General features: G+C 39.9%; 2 protein-coding genes and 1 long non-coding RNA gene across 7 annotated transcripts; all 3 read right to left on the bottom strand.

Moving 5' to 3' along the window:
• Positions 1–4,190: 4,190 nt before the first annotated feature.
• Positions 4,191–5,595, bottom strand: LOC136547573 (uncharacterized). Its single transcript, XR_010781590.1, has 2 exons — positions 5,324–5,595; positions 4,191–4,424 (listed from the first exon to the last, which is right to left on the bottom strand). It is a non-coding gene; the product is annotated as an uncharacterized lncRNA (long non-coding RNA).
• Positions 5,596–5,805: 210 nt separating this feature from the next.
• On the bottom strand, positions 5,806–11,464 carry LOC136547572 (protein FAR1-RELATED SEQUENCE 5-like). 5 transcript variants are annotated; one of them, XM_066539524.1, is made up of 8 exons: positions 11,139–11,464; positions 10,880–11,030; positions 10,404–10,511; positions 10,186–10,308; positions 8,906–9,016; positions 8,428–8,595; positions 7,780–8,059; positions 7,531–7,680 (listed from the first exon to the last, which is right to left on the bottom strand). In XM_066539524.1, the coding sequence occupies exons 2-7, from the start codon at positions 10,918–10,920 to the stop codon at positions 7,798–7,800; spliced, it is 813 nt and encodes a 270-aa protein (XP_066395621.1). In that variant the 5' UTR covers positions 10,921–11,030; positions 11,139–11,464; the 3' UTR covers positions 7,531–7,680; positions 7,780–7,797. The 5 variants fall into 5 exon arrangements, with proteins under 5 accessions (XP_066395620.1, XP_066395621.1, XP_066395623.1 ...); XM_066539526.1 differs by having other exon boundaries at positions 8,428–8,586; XM_066539527.1 differs by lacking the exon at positions 11,139–11,464 and adding an exon at positions 10,614–10,773 and having other exon boundaries at positions 10,880–11,018.
• A 648-nt stretch (positions 11,465–12,112) lies between these two features.
• Positions 12,113–18,588, bottom strand: LOC136547571 (aldehyde dehydrogenase 22A1-like). Its single transcript, XM_066539522.1, has 14 exons — positions 18,264–18,588; positions 18,105–18,133; positions 17,505–17,606; positions 17,168–17,295; positions 16,964–17,086; positions 16,449–16,602; positions 15,586–15,689; positions 15,425–15,503; positions 14,555–14,650; positions 14,321–14,458; positions 13,679–13,894; positions 13,405–13,596; positions 12,888–13,031; positions 12,113–12,786 (listed from the first exon to the last, which is right to left on the bottom strand). Exons 1-14 carry the CDS (start codon positions 18,373–18,375, stop codon positions 12,622–12,624), a joined length of 1,782 nt encoding a protein of 593 aa, XP_066395619.1. The 5' UTR covers positions 18,376–18,588; the 3' UTR covers positions 12,113–12,621.
• Positions 18,589–19,204: the final 616 nt, after the last annotated feature.

Genomic DNA, 19,204 nt, shown 5'->3' with positions numbered 1-19,204 from the left:
GACACATGACGTAGGGTATTACGTCGATCAGACGGCCCGAACCTGTCTAAATCGCTGTCTCTGCGCCTTGTGTCACCATCCAGTTTCTGATCACGCGCACCCCCACCGACAAATCTACCATCGCGGGATACCCCTCGGTGAACTGCAGAGCATATTCTGTCGACAGTTGACGCGCTAGGTAGGGGTGTGCGCTTGATCCATGGCGAGCCGGATGGACCTCAAATCAACATCGCGTTCTCGTCAAACTCTAAAGTTTATACCTGATGAGAGGTGGATGTTAGCAGTTGAAAATTTTCCTTTCTATATCTATTTTTTCATACATGGAATTTTTTGATTCGTACTTGTGGTATAGTTAGATGATTGTGGCCGCAATGATTTTGGAATCTGAGAAGGCTAGAAGATGTTTATCTCTGTCAAAACTGGCTTCTTGTATCATGTGCACTAGTTTTCTTACGAAAACAGGCACGAGTCCCATCCAATCGTTTTTCCCTGAACCATAGCCGCCCATGTGGCCTCTTTGCCTATTCCTATTTCTTTCGTACAAAAAAACGTGAATCTCGTTTCTCATGGAGTCAAAGAATCTTAATAAGTATCATTGGATTAATTACAGAATGTATTTTCATAATAAACTAATTGGACATTCAAATGTAGATAATATCTTCTATAAATTTAGTCAAACGTAAAATTCTTTGAATTCTCGGGAAACGAGATTTACATTCCTAGGACGAAGGGAGTAGTGGAGTACGTCGAATTCATTGTCAAAGACACATTGCGAAGTGGTGCGCTCAACATGAGATTCTCTTAAAAAAGTTTCACTTTATGAATTAGAATAACTTCATTAAACTGTTTGGCTGTAAGACTAAATTCTAATTAAAAATATTTTATACAAAGAAATATATAAATAAAACTATTCTTAAAAATCATGATTTTTATGGGTCACAAACAACTTAAATAAAAAAACTTAACTTGTTTCAGTAGAAAGAATTAACTAAAAATTATGGTTGCTAAACAAAAGAGGGCCAAGAAATCATAATCATGCGAAACGAGCAAACAGATGTTTCTCCTTGCTGGGCATACAAACAAGAAACGTTTCTAGTGATTCTCGAGTAAAATGTTTCTCATCTAACCCATTTGGCAGTGATTCTATCGATTCTAGCAAGATCTGAAATGTTTATGGTTGCAAAAAAAATAGGGCATTAGGTACACATGTCGCGCCATTTTGCAAGTCCATTTTATAATACTCCCTTCGTTCCAAATTAGAAGACGTTTCACCCCTGGGTTTTAGATTAATAGCTTATGATTTCTTGTAATTTGGAACGGAGAAAGTATTGTTCTCTACGGCCTTTTCCAAATTCATTTAGGTACACATGTCTCTACGCCCTTTGTGCAAAATGTGCTGCAAGTATATTTCCCAAACATCTGGTGCCCTAGCTGTTCTACATTTTAGCTTAACTGGAATGCAGCTTGTACTAGTTGCTTTGATTGGGTTTGGTTGCATGTGGTTCACCACCTTGTTGCTTGCTCACAGGAACTTTATAGAATTTCTTTAATTGTGTTTGATTTCAATTCAACATTTATCATTATGTTAAAGGATGATGTAACTTGGTTCCTATTTTACAATACTGAATATGTATCTTTGTTTTATATATTAGATCAGAGTTGGAACTATATTTTTAGTTAGCTGGTACACTTCTGGTAAAGTTGTAATTGTTCCTTCCTATCAATTCTAAATTACTTAGAAATTTTCAATTCTACCTGCGGTAGAGTTATTTCTTATATGCTGATAGATTTACATTTTAGCCTTTTGTTGAAGACCTTAGCTTTGTGTTGAAGACCTTGTAGTAATTCGTTTGTGTACACTTTATACGAATTTCATGGTTCTCCTTAAGCATTTATTCTACTTTGGTCCTTTTTTGTGTCATTGGAGCTTTCGCTTTGATCACAGCGTAGGTAAGCTACTTGTTTGTTTTGAAAGCACAACTACTTCATATAAGTTTTTAATTCATGATCGATTCCAATTAAACATTTATCATTATGTTAGTATGTCTAAAGTTTATGTTTGATGAGAGGTGGAACTGTTATTTTAGCTAGCAGTTATACTTGAAAATTTTCATTTCTATATCCATTTTTTCGTACTTGGAAATTTTGTATTCGTATTTGCGGTATAGTTATTTATTTATTCTTATGTAATTTTATTTCAAGGAAACAGTGTTATTTTTAATTGCATTTTCAATATAGCATTTAGATTACTAGTAAAAGATTATATAAAATATATTTGAATGGAAATAAAGGGCGGGCCTGGTGCAAGCGGTAGAGTCTTACCGCCTGTGACCGGAAGGTCCCGGGCTCGAGTCGCGGTCTCCTCGTATTGCACAGGCAAGGGTAAGGCTTGCCACTAACACCCTTCCTAAGACCCGCACAGAGCGGGAGTTCTCTGTACTGGGTACGCCATTTTTTTATATTTGAATGGAAATCCAAAGTATTTAAATTTTTTACCAGAAATTGTATGCTGGTACTTGTGCTCAGTCCTTGTAAAGATTGGTACTTGTGCTCGGTCCTTGGAAAGATGTAATACTTGTGCTAAGTGAGTACATGAGTGGTCACGCTTGTGCTTATACTGACAACTATTTAAGCTGTAGCTTTTTTTCGCGCTTGTGCTACCAGATGGTTACTTTGCTCATGTCATCTTCACTGCAACGCCACTGGCTGAGACTAAGGCGGGCAAAGGAGCAAATGGAGACGCCAACTATTGATTGACAACTAAAGTATCGATGAAGGATGTTACAAGTCGAGAATTAGTTTATACCCAAATTCTGAGAAACTCCTGAAGTCTCGTATAAACCCAGTGGCTACACTTCCACTATTCAGGACTTGTAGAGTAAATTCATGGCCACTTCTTTCGAAAATTGAACACATGAAATTTCATGTGACCCCAGTGGCTGCACTTTCACTCTACAAGACTTGTACAATAAATTCATGGCAACTTCTTTTTGTTCATTCGTGCGATGGTTTTGGCAAAAGAAAATGTATATTATCAAGGGAAATTTAAAGAAGTAATAAAATGTCCAGAAAAAAATCCTGGCTGTAATGTCAGCCTAAACCACAAATTTACTACTGGAGTATTCCATTGGGTGGCCGGCACCGATGGAAGTTTTCGTTTTGACAAATTGTACCAATCTGGTGGTCACACTACTGGGGTCTGAAGAAAAAACTTGACTTGTACCAATTGCTTGAAGCTCATATGCTAGCTTCAAATCATCAATCTATTCCAAACGAAAATCGATCATTTTAGCCATAAATATATAATTTTTCTTCACATAACAGACCGTTTTTTATCTAGAAGATAATCGCCATATATAGCTTAGCCAACCAGTAATTCACCATTCGACACCTTAGATAGGTTCAAAAACTACCCAAACAACAATTTAAATTGGAAAGTGAATAAATAGAACCGATGTTCATGATTAAGTTAATATATGAATTTCAAGAGAAAGTATGAATTTCCAGGCGACTGCAGCCTGCTCTTACCTATACTGCTCTTCACGCCAGCAGTGACAGTAGACAAATACTGCTCGTACCTATATATGTGATCCATCAGTTACACAATTAGTCTGCGGACAGGTACAATCAACAGCTGCTGGCGTGATGGTTGATGAATTGTGTGCAATCCACGCAGGCAACAGAGAAAACCATTGTGTCACTAATCTAGGATTAAGTACAACTATAATCATGCTATCCAGCTGGCAGGTTTCAGAATTGCCTATTTAGCATTCTGAAAGCCGAACACCTACAGCCTGTTCGTTTGGCTGGGCTAGTTCGTTGCTGGTTCGTGAAGAAATACTGTTGGCTGGTTTGTGAGAGAAAAATACTATTCTGGCTGAAAATTTATGATCGTTTCACCCCAGCCGAACAGCTTCAGAGTGTAACTAGTTTCAGAGTGTCTCCTTGGAACCACAACAGCTTCAATTGGCTCATATAATCCCCCTTGTTGTGTACTAAAATACAGAAATACAGGTTGAATAATAAAAAATCAGAACGAGACTCTATGAGCTCATATCATTCCAATATATATATATATATATATATATATATATATATATATATATATATATATATATATATATATATATATATATATATATATATATATATATATATATAAGAACGGACTCACAAGAATCTCCAGATAATAAGCTAATTATTAATTTCATTTTTTGCATGCACCAGAAACTCATAAAAATGGTAGTGTAAAGACATTATCAAATAAACAAAACATGTTCCAGAATGTGACTGAATAAAAAATTGAGTCACTTCTTGATCCACCAGGGTACCAAAAGGTCCAAAATACAGCAATCCACAGATTTGGAGCGAACTTCTCTTCACTTTCCACCAGGGTACCAAAAGGTCCAAAATCCAGCAGCCCACTGCAAAGATTCAAATGACCAAAAAGGAGAAAATTTCTAGTGAACTTCTCTTCATTGCAATATGAAAAATATATGTCAAGAACTGAACAGAAGTGTTCACAATTTGATCTCTCATACAGTCATAGTCTACCTGCAGACTGAAGAAGATGATGCAATGAATAAAAATAGATACCATTATGAAAAAAAAGTTCAATCCAACATAACAATTACATCTTAGGTAGATTAGTGCAGCACTTCACTAAAAAGTTACAAAACAAGCAATATTTTCTTTTACAATTTATAAATCTAGTTTCACTCCAACCTAACTTTGGGAGATGCAACTTTTTTTAACACAAATTTACATGCCATTTTCTGTAGTCAAAATGTGCGCACCTCCTTCATTATGTCAGACAAAATAGCTACATCAGGTAGTATTAAGTAACTTTGATGCAATGTATTTTTTCTGATGATCAGCCAACAAATTATTTGAGAACCAGATGAGCAGCTAAGTAGTGTACACATTAGTAACAAGCACAAAAAAAAATCAACACAACTACAGGTACTAGTGTTTAGAAACAACAAAAAATTGAAACAACAATTGCATAACTAATTAATGAATTTTGAAATGGAAAATCTCAATGCATAGGCTAAGCACATGGAAAAAATCCTAGTGGTCCAGTCAACAAAAGAAATCTGAAACAACGATTCTAGTAGTAAAGCAGTACACCATTTCCAAGTGACTTTAGCATTACAAAAATATGTTGCGAATATAATTGAGAAAGCAATTAGCCAATCGAGTGTTTTGTAGTTCAGTTATAACTGAGGCAATAGGACATTACCTGAATAATACCTAGAGATGACTTACAAGCATAGTTTGCTGTAAAAAAAGGTTGAAGAACTTGATAACAGTACTAGGTTACCTCATTCTCACTCCATATCATTTTCTTCACCAATAGGACCCAATGGATTGTTTCCTGGGCAGCACCTAGCATCATGGTTATTGCTGCGACACTTTTTGCAGTGCCGTGATTGTTTCACGGCTCCTGAAGCTTGATATCTGGTGCGCTTCTTACGAATCTTCCCACTTTTAATCCTGACTTCTGCTTCGCCCTTGGGACGCACATTAGAAGGCCTGCCCATGGTACGGTTCAGGAGTGGAGGCTTAATTGAATTTAAATTGATAGCAACACCGCTTCTGCTATCAACTATCTGTAAAGGTCTCCCCTCACTATCGGAGAAGACGTCACTCCCAGATGTTCCTGCTCTAAAACCTTCTGATCCACTAGATCCATACCCAACCTGGCAGGTAGTCCTAACAGCATCCTTTTTTCTTGCAGTTTTTTCAAGATACTCGTCGCATGTTTCATTGCAAAGTCAAAGCTCTCCGAATCAGAATCAGCTAGTTTCGCTACTTCTCTGAGAGTGCTATCTAGCATATGACGCTTGAGAACCTTTGACTGTACTGGACCACTGGGTTTCTCAGATGGCAAGAGATGAGTTGGCTCCTTGAAACGCGCAGATTTTGTCCATCTATTCATGATGTGTATGGCAGGGATCTCACGAACTCCTTTCTGAACCATAACCCGCAACCAAAAGAACGTATCAAATAAACCATAGCCAAAGTAATGAAAATGTGGATGTGCTAGCAACAATGTGAAAATTGTGATACTTACAAGCAATGCATGGCAACAAAGAATGCCAAAATGGTTATAAAGACCACATTCGCAGTCATATACACCAGATTCTTCATCAACTGAAACCTTGAAATCAACTTTTGACCACTTTTCCTACGTTCACTCTCACCATGGACAACTTTGTAAACACTTGCTTCCTTACTGTCCACAACTATGTATGCAGTACTTCTACCTAGTTCTTCAAGGAATAGATGATATGCTGCCCTAGTGTACAACTTAGCTGCATGACGCTCAATAGGCCAACCAAACTTCAGTCGAATTTCGCGCTGCATAAATAAACATATAAGGGATTAACCTTAGCTTCAACATAAAAAACAAAACTGAAAATTGAAAGCCTTCAAGTAGTAACCTGTTTGGTGTTCTTCTCTTCCTCATGATCTGCTTTCTCTTGCTCAGTGACAAGCTTGTTAAATTGTTGCACAAATAAATTCAGTGGGGAGTTCCTTGGGACAAAATGCTTAAGAACATTATTTGCAGATTCACTGCGTTGTGTGCTAGTCATTCTTGCACAGAAAATATCTTTGAACCAAGCTTTCGCCCACATGGACCTTGATTCAAAGGCCCTAGTAATTTCTGGATTTCCAGAAAGACCATATTTAGCAACCATAGCTGCCCATGAATCCTCAAATTCTTGCTCTGACAGCATATGGTTCACCACCTTGTTGAAGTCGTCCGAAAATTCTTTGTGGTTATTGAACATGTGTCCCAGCATCTCAACAAGCTTCTTAAGGACATGCCACTTGCACCAACGGTGTTTTGTGTTTTTGAGCACTTGCCGTAGCGCTGCTCCCATAGCTGCAGCTTGGTCTGAACATTATGTTCATACATATGTCAAAGAATGCAATAAATAACATATTGAGAGTAATTCAAAAGTAAAAAAGGTACATACCAGTCAACATTGTAACCGGTGCTTTTCCTCCCATCATTTCAACAAATGTCTTGAAAGCCCAAGCAAAGCTTTCAGTTGTTTCACGTGTCAACAGAACTCCAGCATATATAACACTCTGAAAATGGTTGTTGACCCCAACAAACATTCCAAAAGGCATATTATATATATTAGTCTTATATGTGGTGTCAAATGTAACAACATCCCCAAAATGACTATACATCCTCCTGCTATTTCCATTGCTCCACATCAAGGAAGTGATCCTACAGTCCTCGTCCATCTGGAAAGAATATACAAAGTTTGGATCCTCATCGTGCATCTTCATGAAAGATAACATAGTCTTCTGAATATCATCAGCAATTAGGTCTGCAGCAATTTCTGAGCACACAGTTTTCAGACGCTTCTTGCTGAAAGTAAGGTTATTCATAGACCCAGACATGCTACCCATGATGCAGTTTACTTTGCTCAGACTGACGTTGTTCTCACGCAGATAACGCACCATGTCCTTGGTAGCCTGATCAATGCTCTGATGTGACTTAAGATGTCGTTTCTCTCCACAACTCTCAACCAATTCATGGTTGTGCTCTGCAACAAATATGGAAACATAATATTCATTATTCTTGTTCCGAAGCAACCTAAGACGAGCCGAGCAACCACACATTGTTGTTGAAAATTTTGTTCCAGAACCTGGTTTCCCCTAAAAAAGAATATGGAAAGAGTAATTTCAGTTCCATATGACAGTGAAGCAATTATCTACATATCTCTTATCTAGATGGGAGCAAAAGAAATCTCTTACCGCTCTTTGGCATCTGTACTACTGCATATTCCTATCCTTTGTCCCATCAGCTTTTTTGTTTCCATTTTGGTTTGTACCTTTCCGTATGCTGAAACCAACTTCCCATGAGTAAAGATTGTAGAACTGGTATGCATCTCCTAGTGATGGGAAGACAGCACCAACTTTGGGCAGGAACATATGTTCTTTTGTGCCATCGTTGGACTTCCTCATTGCTTCTTCTACAGCACCCATAATCCTTTCATTGTGTGCTAATGGACTTGTCGTCCCCCACCTAGCTATCCTACATTTTGTAAAACAGACCATATATGAAACAAAAAATAACATCTAATGCTAAAGAAATCAATAAATTGTTCACTTCAGTAAATGATTGTGTGAACTCAAGGTAAATATGCTTAGATTTCAAGGGATATAACCAAATAAGAATAGACATTTATAAATATGCTTAGATTCCAAGACACTTTCATGCAACAAATCTATATTGACTAACCATCATCCAAAAGAGATGTAATTCTAAAAGTGTACAGTTCCATTTATCTTCACATGGTTTACAAAAAGATAAATCAATAACAAAAAATGCATTAAACAAATCAATTCAGTAGAGGCATCAAGGTAAAATACTATTATTACATAATAGTGCCAAGTACTTACGGTTTACACGGTCCATCTTCAGCAGAGGAGTATCCAACCACCACATCAAGCTCATTGTGCTGTATTGGTTGGTTCAAACACACAGTATCCGATTTATTGCCGTAATATCGATTGTTGTTATCCTCTTCCAAATCAGCAACTAACTTATCCCCGTGGATTCTGTGAAAGCTTTGTTTTAAATATTAGTACTTTTTATTTGTGGATCCATCAAGTTATAAACACTTTTTAAATATTAGTTCTTTTTATTTGAGATATGGAACACAATGCCACTGAGGCACTGACAGTGAGATAATAGATTGTTTGCAACCTCATTTTTGAACAATTTAACCCAAAGAACTACAAATGGAAAAAATCTAAGCCTCAGGAAGCATACATCCAGAATATTTTCACATGATATTGTGCAATAAAGTAAACTAATCAATGTCAAAATCAAAGTTGCAGGACCAAGTATTCCATGAAATATTTTTAAAACACTAACCTTGGACATGTATCATCTTCGCAAGAAGAGTATTCGCCTGCTATTTGATGCTCAAATGACTGGTTCTCAGGAACAGCATCAGATTCATCGCCGGGGTAGTCCTCGGCAAAACTGGTGAAGATAAATATATACTGCTCATAAATTTACTGCTGAATATATATTATTAACACAATCGAATTAAATACAATAAGTAGTGCATAAATTGCATGTTAGTAAACCATTGGCCGGATAGGTTTTACTATCCCATTTGAATGGGACATCTCAAAATGCATTCATTTTTACAACAACAACAACAACAAAGCCTTTAAGTCCCAAACAAGTTGGGGTAGGCTAGAGTTGAAACCCAACAGAAGCAAAGGTTCAGGCACATAAATAGCTGTCTTCCAAGCACTCCTATCTAAGGCTAAGTCTTTGGATATATTCCATCCTTTCAAGTCTCCTTTTATTGCCTCTACCCAAGTCAACTTCGGTCTTCCTCTGCCTCTCTTCACGTTACTATCCTGACCTAGGATTCCACTACGCACCGGTGCATCTGGAGGTCTCCGTTGCACATGTCCAAACCATCTCAACCGGTGTTGGACAAGCTTTTCTTCAATTGGCGCTACCCCTAATCTCTCACGTATATCATCGTTCCGAACTCGATCCCTTCTTGTATGACCGCAAATCCAACGCAACATACGCATTTCCGCGACACTTAGCTGTTGAATATGTCGTCTTTTCGTAGGCCAACATTCTGCACCATACAACATAGCAGGTCTAATCGCCGTCCTATAAAACTTGCCTTTTAGCTCACTGCAAAATGCATGGCTGGGAGCTCACTGCCTTGTCTGTTATAATCTAGCTCAATTCAAATCCACAAGGAACGTTTGCCTATTACCTTGCCTAGCCAGTTGTCTCCACATTGGAACTGAGGTACTAAGCTCTGTCTGAACTGAATTTTAATTAGAGCTCTGTCTCTCCAGCACCAGGAAAACATTGTTACTTGTATAGTTAGTACTAAGCTCTAGTTGCGTCTCACTTTAACGATCTTTCCAGAAAACTAGTATAGTGAGGTACACGTTGACCCTCAACTGATACATATGTTTTGATTGAAGCCTTCTTTTTTTCTGACAGAGAGAGGCTCTAGTTTTCTGACAGAGAGAGGCTCTGGACACACATTAAGTTTTGCATTTCAGTATCGTCCGATCGCACTTAAAAAAGGCTCTAGTTTAGGCAACATTAACTGCATTAATGAATTGCAGAAAAAAGAATTGAAAGGACCCCATCGTTAGAAAACTAACCTTTCACGCTGGTCATCCTCACTTGAAGAGTAACCACTTGCTATTTGTTGCTCGAAGTGCTGCATTGGCAGCTTTTCAAGATGAGTATCAGACTCATTAGCAGGTCGTACCTCTTCATATTTTCTGCAACAGTTTGTTTAAGCATAAAATTTAGTTAATCACTTAATCTGTACCACTACTGACATTAAGCAGTGAAAAAATGAGAGAGAAAAAAATACCTACTGAAGTCCATGGAAAATGACTGGTCAACATTAGAATTGGTAGATGGGGTAAAATACTGATATTGATTGCTAGAAGAGACGTGGTTGTACCAAGATGCCAAAGAACTGCAAATTGATTCAAACAGCATGATCAAAGTAAAAGATGGAATAACCAGAGAGTTATAGATGTAAGCATGCTACAAACTAGTAATAGAATAAAGGGCGTACCCAGTACAGAGAGCTCCCGCTCTGTGCGGGGTCTAGGGAAGGGTGTCCATGGCAAGCCTTACCCTCGCCTGTGCAATGCGAGGAGACTGCGACTCGAACCCGGGACCTTCCGGTCACAGGCGGTAAGACTCTACCGCTGGCACCATGCCCGCCCTTCAAACTAGTAATAGAATAAAGGGAAAAACATGCTGTAAAACTAAAAATTAAACAAAACAAAAAATACCTGAAAATAGAAAGCTGCATTATGTGCTCAGAAAGATTCAAACCTGTTTTGGGTGAGTCCATCTGGTGGAACAACACTCGCCATTAGAGCTAGGCACTAGGATGACGCGCCAAGCCAAGGCACAGATCCAGTGCATTTTTCCTGGAGATATTCTCCGATGCCACCAAAACCGGAGGGCTCCATTGAACCAAAACCTAGCACAACAGGAGTGCCAAATATTAATGCACAGGCCGGAACTTGAACCAAAGACTAGCACATAGATCTGGGCGGAAATAGAAATCGAATTTTGAACAAAACTGTACCTGTGGGCGGATCTAGGAGGATCTGGCAGAGAGCGGTAGGGAGAAGGATTCAGGCCAGGAGACTCAGGTCAGGCGGCGGTGCGGTCGGAGAGAATGTGCGGCGGTGCGGCGCCTTTGTTCCATGGTGCTTGCCTATCCTGCCTCCGGTGAGACCGAGCGGCTGGCCTAGGTCACCGCCGGCGCGCCGCCCTGTGCTGATGCTGCAACGCAGTGAGGTAGAGGGAAGAATGCGGCTTGTTTGCGAGCTGGTGCTACGGCGTGCAGGCGAGCTAGAGGAGGCCGACGAGGCGTCGGAGCCCGCGACGGTTCCTCGTTGGCTTGGCAACAGGCAGGTGACAGGAGAGCGCCAGGTGGCGGCCAGGTCGAAGTAAAGGAAATAAAAAAACAAGTTGTGTATACAGACGTTACAGTATGTCGCAGGGTATTCGATGTTAAATTCATTTGTACTGGAGTTGAAGTAAAGGTGGCACGAATCACGAGATTGTTATGAGCCGTTTGCTTGTGTTATGAGCCGTATTTTCTCAGCTCTCACGACTTGCTTTAGTTATGAGCCGTATTTTCTCAGCTCTCACGATAAATCAGCCAACAGTATTTTCAGCCAGGGCTTATCAGCTAAGCGCACAGGGCATACAAGTGTGAGGGCATATAACCTGCAGAGCAAATTTAACTTTCTAAGCTGGATCCATCTTTCTCCGCGTACCGACTGTCCTGGAACAACGATCATCCTATTTCCAAGTTCCAACCAGGAGAGGCATACAGCTAGCTATCTCTGTCCTTCCAGATCCAGCGAAAGGATCTACCAGTGGGACAAAGGAACTGTGCTCCTATCTCAAACAAGAAAGCAAGCAAGCAAGAAACAAATTGTGCTCCTATACAAGCATAAGAGAAGGCTGCAGGGCAATTAATTACGCGAAAGCGCACTGCTACATGTTCGACGGCATTTAATCCCAGCACATGCCACAGCACACCCTCGCCGCTGTTGACACACTGATATTTATCACATGACCACCCTCAGCACCGATGGTGTTCAGAGTAGCGTTCACAAATCACAACAGCAGCACCCCTCAAAAAAAAAATCACAACAGCAGCACATGACAGTTCCTAGCACATTCACGGTGGAATTTCATTTCATTGCCCAGGCATCGGGTGTTAATAAGCAGAAAAAAAGGTTCTGAAACCCAAAGCGATTGAATACAAGCTCCCAGGCTCAAGATTGTTTCAGAGAGCAAACTCGAAATCAGAGGTCTCAATTGTCGATTTCAATTTCCTCTCGTCATGAAAGGAGGACTGCTTCTAAATTCCAATTTCTCAAGGCCGATTACTAGCAGACAGTACCGCCAAACCACTGAACCTACCTCCCCAAGAAGCTTGGGGAGGATACAGCTTCTAAAGATCAGATTACCGATGGGAGGAATCACCATAAGAGAAAGAGAATTTGATACTCGACGACACTGAGATTCAACTGAACCCCTCAGTATTCGCCTCATCGCCTTTTCTTTGTCTTCGCATTTGAAGCAGGGGCAGAGTTCTGCTCGGTAACCATCTTTATAAGATTCACAAGGGACCGCAACCTGTCCCACACGCTATAGCCATACAAAGTCTCCACAAGCAACTGCTGGAACTCAAATCCATGCTCTGAGACAGGATACTGCAAAAAATGATAAGCAGCTAACTATCAGGTCCGCAAGAACCAAGTAAAACCATGCAAATCAGACTATTTATTATATCGTGGGGATTGGGGAAGTAGACCTGGATAGGTTTCGGGATCACTGTTTTAATATATGGCCATAATCTATCTTCTACAACAGACTTCACAAGGCAGCAAGCTCGCAAGCCTTCTACACCAGCAAATCTCCCAAATCCACTGTCTTTAACACCACCGAATGGCAAAGACTGCAGCCAGAAACACAAGTAAGCATACTTGCATTGCCAGTGTAACACAAAATGTAAAAACATTATAAGCATGATGTGAATATTGCATTACTTAACATAGAACGCTAGACACTACAGGATGCGTGAGCCTACTAGAGGAAAATTGCAAAAGATATAGCTTCTTATCATCAGCACAATGCTTCAATTCTGTGTTATTCCCTCCATTCCAAATTAGAAGACGTTTTGCCTTTTCTAGATACATAACTTTTGCTATGCACTTAGATATACACCATGTCTAGATACATAGTTAAAGGATTGTATCTAGAAAAGTCAGTCTTATAATTTGGAATGGAGGGAGTACATAGGACAGACAGAGCATGAATTACACACTTACCTGACACATGTAACTTGAAGCAAAATCATTGATTGCTGCAACCCCACAGTGTATTTGGGATGCTATTCTGATGGCACGCTTCTGGTTGCCAGAAAAAACAGCACAACCAAGACCATACTTTGAGTCGTTTGCAAGTTTGATAGCCTCTTCATCAGAACTGAATTTCATGATTGGCAGAATCGGTCCAAATGCCTGTTGATCAGCAACTGACAATGTTAAGATTAACACTAGTATCACTTGTACTAAAGAAAATCAAAGATTGACTCCAGTTTACCTCTTCTTGCATAATTTTCATTGTGTGATCAACATTAACCAGGACAGTTGGAGGGAAAAATTGATCAACTGCGTCTTCCCCAAGATTACCAAAGCTCCCTCTGACGGCAATTTCGGCACCTTTGTCTAGAGCATCATTAACAAGACTCTGAAGTTTCTCAGAGTGCTCCATCATACAGATTGCACCCATGTCATATCTGCCTGATAATGGGGGACCCTAGAAAAATAACAAAGGGGCAAAACATGAGTGCTATTGCAAAAGTGTAAGTGTCAATAAAACAATTGAAAACATAATTCAATCGGTATCTAAAGATGTTGCTGATAGACCTATGGGTTATCTACTGAAACTGTTTAGGGTCGCCTATTAAATTAAGATAAGCTGCAACTAACAAATTTCATGTAAAACATGAAAAACAAAACAATATGGAATGAAGAGGTTAGAAATGTGAAAAGTATACCCATAGTCTCATGTGTTAATTCACATATTTGCATTTGTTTGTAAGACACTATGACATAGCAATAACAGATAATAATACAGAAATGACAGCACAAGGTTGTGATCCTGTAAAGCAGTACGACACTCAGAAGGTAAGGAAATAAATTGGCGCAAGGTAATTGGCTGCAAAATATGGCTGTTACTTACAACACATATAGATTTGACTATCTTCACTACTTGTGAAACAAAGGAAGAATATATGTCGTTGTGAACATAAAATCTTTCAGCACCAGCGCAGTTCTGCCCACTAGATTGTAGAGCAGCTCTAACGGCAACTTGAACAACCTTCAAACAGGAAAAGACAACAGATTAGGTCCAGTACACTGCTAGGACTCGAAGAAAATATGATGTTCATGGCATAGGCAATATAAACTCCCTTACACTGGGTAAATCTACATCTTCACACACAATAAATGAATCCTTGCCACCAAGCTCAAGAGTTACAGGTATTAGAGTCTCTGATGCCCTTTTCATGATCTGTAATAACACATAAAACTGAAGACTTTAGAACAGAGAAATGATAGGGCCATAGACAGGAAAAACTGAAGACGGCGTTATTCTTCCACCAGCAAGGGCGTGCAGACGAAAGGGAGAACAGGATGGCAATTGTCTGATGAATCTTGCTTCGTTGGAGATGGAGGAGTTTTTTGGAACTGTTCAACAGCCTGTGTGCTGATACTGCCAGCTGGGCATATGTAATAAAGGATAGTCAGGGTGCACTTGGTTAAACTCTCGGTTGGGCGGGTGCCGGTTTAAACTTCGGTTATCATTAGTTGGTTTTGGTCACTAGTTTTGAGCCAGTTGGGTGTTCATTTCAATGCGGTCTTGCGTTAGGCCCGGTTTTTCTTTCTCTGTTTGAACAAACTATTGTAATTTCGTTGCTTTCGAGTAATGAAATTCGGCTATGCCATTGTGGAAAAGAAATTCTATTGTAATACTTGTACCTAAAATGGCAGAAAAGTATATGCTAGCAGACAGTTTTTGGCAACATAATTCCTTTACAAAATAGATGCACATTGTGCTGCAGATATAATATCTAATATACATGTTTAGTCCTTAGGCCTGCACTTTGTGGCAATTGGTCATGGTCTATCTGGGCAGCCAAGGAGGATAACTATGAGCAATCAGTTCACTTAGCAAGCACAAAAGGCATGTTCATAGGTTAGACAGAATCCACCAAACCATATACTGAAAAATAAGAATATTAATCGCATGAGCTTAAGCAAACACCACTTCAGATGAGAGGTATACCATTTTTCCAACACCAGGGGATCCCACAAATATTATTTTGTCCACTGATGATACAAGAGCTTGGCCTGTTTCCGCAAAACTAAAAACAAACAAGAAAAACAGAGTCCAGGTAAGCAATGTGCATCTAGCCTGTAAACTATAGAAAGCTGCATTCATCATACCCAGTTATTATGTGCACCAGATTCTCAGGAGCACCAACAGCTGAAAGAGCTGCTTGTATGATACGAAAATAAAAGCAGCCTGACCAACTCGCATATTCTGAGACCTATAAAAGGTCAATTTACCAATCAGAATAATCTTGAATAATGTCTAATGTACATCAGAAATCAGATGAAACATATTTTAGAGCACACCATAATGTCTATGCATGGCAGAAAGCTGTATATAACATATAAATACATTTAGCTTAGAAAAACAAGAAAAAAGTTAATGACACAATTGTACGCAGTGTTGCCACACTACATTCTTTCTTGAACAACTCAGGAGAGCTGTGTGTCATTTCATTATGGAGAGGAAAATAACAGAGAGAGAGAGAGAGAGTCAATTCTATCAGCATTCAGTATAAATGAAAAGATCCATCCAATGAAAGCTTGGTAGAGAATGTTCTGCGTTTATTTGAGAAGGGTGCTTTCTATGAGCCAACATATGTTCAATACGCAATTTACTACTTTCTAGAAGATTATTTTAGGTTAACTCAACAAAAGGATAATTAGAGATACATCACATAAATCATAGCCCTCAGCATCAATGGCGGCACATAAAACAGGAGATATCAAGATTGCTGAATAACAAAAATTGATCTATGAGACCACGATGTGTACATGAAAATGGTTTGTTAAAGAACAGACTAGACAATGTAATTTCAGGGATTTAGACCTTATAATATTTATAATTAGAAAAAAAAACAATAGGCTCCAGAGCTAGGGCCAAGCACCAGTCAACAAGTCAAGGTAATAGACTATTAACAAATAAACAATGTGCAAAGAATAAAAAGCCTCATTCTGGTGCTAGATAATGATGCTACCTTTATAACTGCTGCATTACCGGAGAATACTGCAGCCAGCATTGGATTAAAAACATTATGGAAGGGATAATTCCAAGATACAATCGCACCAATCACTCCAAGAGGGTAAAACTCAACTTTTGCTCTCTTATGCAGCATTGATCTCCCAGTAGATCTGAGCAACAGAAAAAGCAAGCATCCCAACAATTTATTTAATCGGAGGCACATAATAAGAAAAGAAACCACTACTTTTACTTTGTAAAAAAAACATCATGTTAAGTAACAATACTACGGGGGCATCAAGAAAGGAATACAAAGTTCTAGGCAACACCGCAAGAGTGAGCATAAGTTGCAGAGTACCAACTATCCCAGATTTTATCATGTAGGCCCATTATCTTAAGTACCAAACTTTATTTTGCCTTAAGGTGTTCAATTCCCAGTGTCACCCGTACAAGCAGTTATTCACCTCTACCAGCAAGGATACAAGGTCCTAAGTTACTTTTCCATCATGTAAGAATAATTTTGAGGATTCTAACCTGTATTCAGGTTTCAACCACTTCTCACCCTCGTCCAAAAGCCAGGTAATCTTCTCACATGTGGTCATTATCTCGCCTAATGAAGCATCAACCATAGTCTTTCCAGTGTCCCGAGACGATACCCTACACAGCATAAACAGATTTGAGTTCATTTCTCCAGATGTCAAGACGTGTGAAGAAGTTCGACAGAAGTTGGGACCTTACTCGCATATGAGATCCTGATGTTCAAGAATATACTTGAGAAGGATTCGAAGAAACTGGCGCCTTTGCTTGAAGCTGCTTTTTGCCCATATCTTTTGAGCTTTCCTGGCTTGTGCAACATGTTCGTTGACCTGATTACCCAGAGAATTGGCCACAATCAAACCCAAATAAAGAAACGTTAATGAAGTTCGACATACTGAAAGAATACTGCATCTGTTCCTCAACTATTCGCCGGTTAAATCAACAAGGGGTGCACCAACCCTCTAGATAATAGACAGAGGCGGAAATGACAATGCATGACTAGAGGGACCTTAACTAAAAAAACAAGGCAGCAACATACCTCATCAGGAGTCAACGCAGGGAAGTACCCCAAGTATTTCATGGTCGCTGGTTCATAGCATTGGACCTTGTCAGTCTGAGCTGCTTTACCCTTTCTCGGTATCTGCAGCAGTGGACAAAGTTAGAATGGATGATACATTCTGGCAATTGATAAGCGCAATGAGCTGAAAACAAATTGCCATTCTGAGGACAGCTATTGTCATGGCCACAACAGGACATTTCAAACAAATGTCAGTGATTCAGCATCAGGTGGAAGCAAATCACTGCTACACTTGCAGAGAAAGCCATGCCTAGCCCTTTCTGAAACCTATATGAGTGCAGATAAGACTCAAAGTTACCGCAGGCAGGTACCGTCCTCTTATCTTACATACAGTGCTGATTGCTGAACCACTTTGAGGCTAAGATCTAAACCGCATTAATGATGGAAGTTTAAACTACACTAATGTATTACATGAGTTACTTGTTGAAAGCAGATTAACCGGATGCAGCGGTGGTAGTACAACAGAATCACAATGGAATGGAACATTGCTTTGCTTCCCAGGCTACCTCAACTCAAATCAAGAGCAACTAAGTGGACAGGCGCAGAGGGGCAGGGACTTACGTAGATGAAGCTGTCCTCCTTGGCCAACACTGCGCCAAATCAGAAACACACGGAATCAATAAACCCTCACAAAGCCCTGCCCAGACTTATAGAATCCGAAAGAATAACAACGGCAGAAGTAGTATAGTAATGAGACGAAAACGGGAGAGGGGGCAGTACCGTCGGAAGCGTCGACGTCGATGGATGGGACGGTGGGCGGGATGAGGAGGAGGAGCAGGCGGCAGAGCGCGTATGCGGCGGCGAGCACCAGCAGCGGCCACCAGAAGGCCATGGGCGAGCCGGCACGTGGCGACGCCTCCCTGTCTAGGGTTCGCGGCGAGCGGCGAGCGGCGAGCGGCGAGCGAGGAAGCCTGCGGTTGCTAGGGACGGCGACGGCGGGATTGCATCTGATCAGAGAAGAAGCGAACAAAAAATGAGGAATCCAACCGGACCGGATCGGAAGGGCTCTACACTACCCCCACTAGACTAGTACTTTATTCGATTCCGGCAGCGGCGGAGCCAGAATTTATACTCAGGGGACGGTCGTCAGGAATTATATTTAGAGGGATCGGTTTGGTCTTTTTTATTGTGATAATTTTATTATCTAGTTATATTATCTAGTTATATTTTGTATGATTATATTATCTAGAAGATATTAATAGGTATATATGACAAGAATTTTATATAATCTTCCTCTTAATATAAATAAAAAATATTAAATCATACTACTGATTTTTTTTTTTTGTGAAACATTGGGGGGGCCATGGCCCCTGCCAGCCCCCCTTGGCTCCGCCAGAGAGTGGAGTGAGTGGGAGAGGAGGGAAGAGGGAGGAGGGAGCGGAGAGGCGTCTGACTCGGCCGTCGCCCGTTCCCTTCGAGAAAATGGTAGAGCTACGACTCTAATGCCTTCCAAAAAGTTTTCCTAAAAAGTGATACAGTAGCCATCACATCAAATCTTACGATACGTGCATGGAGCATTAAATGTAGACGAAAAAAACTAATTGCACAGTTTGATTGGAAATCGCGAGACGAACGTTTTGAGCCTAATTAGTCCATGTTGAATACTAATTGCTAAATAAAAACGAAAGTGCTACAGTAGCTAAATTCCTAAATTTCGCCCA

Source organism: Miscanthus floridulus, chromosome 3, assembly GCF_019320115.1.
Source record: "Miscanthus floridulus cultivar M001 chromosome 3, ASM1932011v1, whole genome shotgun sequence".
NCBI classification, from domain to species: Eukaryota; Viridiplantae; Streptophyta; class Magnoliopsida; order Poales; family Poaceae; genus Miscanthus; species Miscanthus floridulus.
The sequence above is the reverse complement of the archived record's forward strand: the minus strand, read 5'-3'. Positions and strand labels throughout refer to the sequence as shown.